The sequence below is a fragment of the Bison bison genome, unplaced genomic scaffold (assembly GCF_000754665.1).
Source record: "Bison bison bison isolate TAMUID 2011002044 unplaced genomic scaffold, Bison_UMD1.0 scf7180017864462, whole genome shotgun sequence".
In the NCBI taxonomy this organism is placed as follows: Eukaryota; Metazoa; Chordata; class Mammalia; order Artiodactyla; family Bovidae; genus Bison; species Bison bison.
The window spans coordinates 2,401,059-2,403,316 of NW_011495024.1; the positions used below are offsets into that span (position 1 = coordinate 2,401,059).

The following is a 2,258-nucleotide window of genomic DNA, read 5'->3' on the forward strand; positions in this document are numbered from 1 at the left end:
ACTGGAGTGGGTTGCCATTTTCTTCTCCAATGCATGAAAGTGAAAAGTGAAAGTGAAGTCGCTCAGTCGTGTCTGACCCTTCCAGGCTCCTCCATCCATGGGATTTTCCAGGCAAGAGTACTCGAGTGGGCTGCCATTGCCTTCTCCGGAACAACTGTATATATCTTAGTGAATAAAAGGCTGGACTTTAAGTTACATGTGTGTAAGCATTGTTAGTCTTTTCATGAAAGACAAACAATCTCCTTAGTCCCTAGCAGACAGCAGGCGTTTAATTATGCCTGAACAAGCAAGTGACATGGAACAAATAGTACAGGGAGAACAGGTGTCTTCTCCAACAAGACACAGCTCCCCAAATAAAATGCATAATTCAAACTACCAGAGACACAAAATGCAGCCTGTTTACTCAATAGAGTTGACAGATTTTGTTGTTGTTTAGTTGCTAAGTTGTGTTTGTGACCCCATGGACTGTAGCCTGCCAGGGTCCTCTGGCCATGGGATTTCCCAGGCAAGAATACTGGAGTGGGTTGCTGTTTCCTAGAGAGAATAATTCTCTTGGATTCAGAGGTGGGTGAGTAACTAGCATATGATAAGCATCACCTGGGGAATTGTTTCAGGTCTCACAGAAAGGAAAGTCAGAGCAACCACGCACCTTGGCAGGCTCGGCCATCCCCAGAGAAGCCTGGGAGGCAGGAGCAGGTGTAGGAGGAGCCGCCCATGTAGATGCACCGGGCCCGCTGGGGGATGTCACAGTCGTGAAGGCCAGTCTCGCAGTGGTTGACGGGGCGCAGGCCCACGGCAGCTTCAGACAGAAAGTTAACACACAGTGTTTAGGTGAGTCCCCTAAGCAGTCCCCAGGCCTTCCAAGCAGTGTAATCCAATGAGCTGGAGACTGTGCCTGGGGCCCAGCCTCCCGGACGTCCCTTCAGGCTCATCCCTGCTCACAGCGGGGTGCTGTCCCTGCTCTCCTTTGTTTCCTCCCCTGATCCCACCTCTGCTAAGCGTGCACAGACTGACCCCACAGTGGGTCATACAGCCTGGCTTCCGACCTCAACTTCAACCCAGGGCTCTGTCTCAGGCCACTCTCCACACCCAGTGACCGGAACCCGATTCCCGCTTCATCCGGATGTGGAGGTGAACCGCTGCAGGCAGACACGCTTCCTGTGTAACTGTTGGTGGAGCGTTTGGGCCTGAGGGTCTGAGACTGCCACACAGTATTTTTGACTTTGGCTCACTGTCCGTGCCTGAAGTCACTTCAGTCTCGCCCGACTCTTTGTGACCCTGTGGACTGTAGCCCACCAGGCTCCTCTGTCCATGGGATTCTCCAGGCAAGAATATTGGAGTGGGTAGCCATGACCTCCTCCAGGGGGTCTTCCTGACCCAGGGATCGAACCTGTGTCTCTTACGTCTCCTGCATTGGCAGGCGGGTTCTTCACCACTGAGCCACCTGGGAAGCCCTTGGCTCACTAGGTGGGAGGAATATTTATTATGAATGCCAAAGTCAAAGTCACCCAACTTCCCACCAAGGAAGGAGAAATCAACTCCCAGGAAGTGAGACAGGGAGAGTGGAATGACTGCAGGGCTCTGGGGAGGGAAGCCCTGGGTTTCAACCAGGTGCATATGAGTCCACTATGTGACTTTGGATAAATCCTACTAACTTTCCAGAGTTGCACTTTCTTCCTCTGTAGAACAGGAATGACTTCTAGCTTTTCAAGCACAGACAGGTCCAGGAGATGGGTTTATTATTTTCTAAAGGGTCCTGATAACAAGACTCCTAGGATGAGGACTCAGGAAGCAGGCATGTGACACAGAGGCTAGACAATCAGACTCCAGCTTGTACTCTTGCCTCAAGATGACAGTCAAGGGTTGAGATGAACTAACTCAATAAAAAATGCTTGAAATAATCAAGGAAACTTGAATATGGACTGGGTATTCAATCATGTTAAGAAATTGTTCATTTTGTTAGGTATGGTAACAGCTTTGTATTTGTATTAAAAAAATTGCCCTTATATGTCAGATATATATTATGCATATAATGTGCATAAAAAACTAGTAACTCTAGTTAGATGACAGGATATTGGGGGTTTTCTTTAAAGACTGAAATATACCAGCAAAATACTACCAGCCTCCCCAGCAGTAGCAGTAGTAGTAATAGGGATGGAAAAGATCTTCACGACCAAGATAATCGCAATGGTATGATCACTCACCTAGAGCCAGACATCCTGGAATGTGAAGTCAAGTGGGCCTTAGAAAGCATCACT

General features: G+C 48.7%; 1 protein-coding gene across 2 annotated transcripts in view; it reads right to left on the reverse strand.

The window, feature by feature from the left end:
* NID1 (nidogen 1) overlaps window positions 1-2,258 on the reverse strand; it is a 99,051-nt gene that overhangs the window by 30,316 nt on the left and 66,477 nt on the right. For both annotated transcript variants that reach the window (XM_010860106.1, XM_010860105.1), the window contains exon 11: window positions 650-799. In XM_010860106.1, the coding sequence (XP_010858408.1) occupies window positions 650-799 (150 nt within the window). The remainder of the gene's footprint in view (window positions 1-649; window positions 800-2,258) is intronic.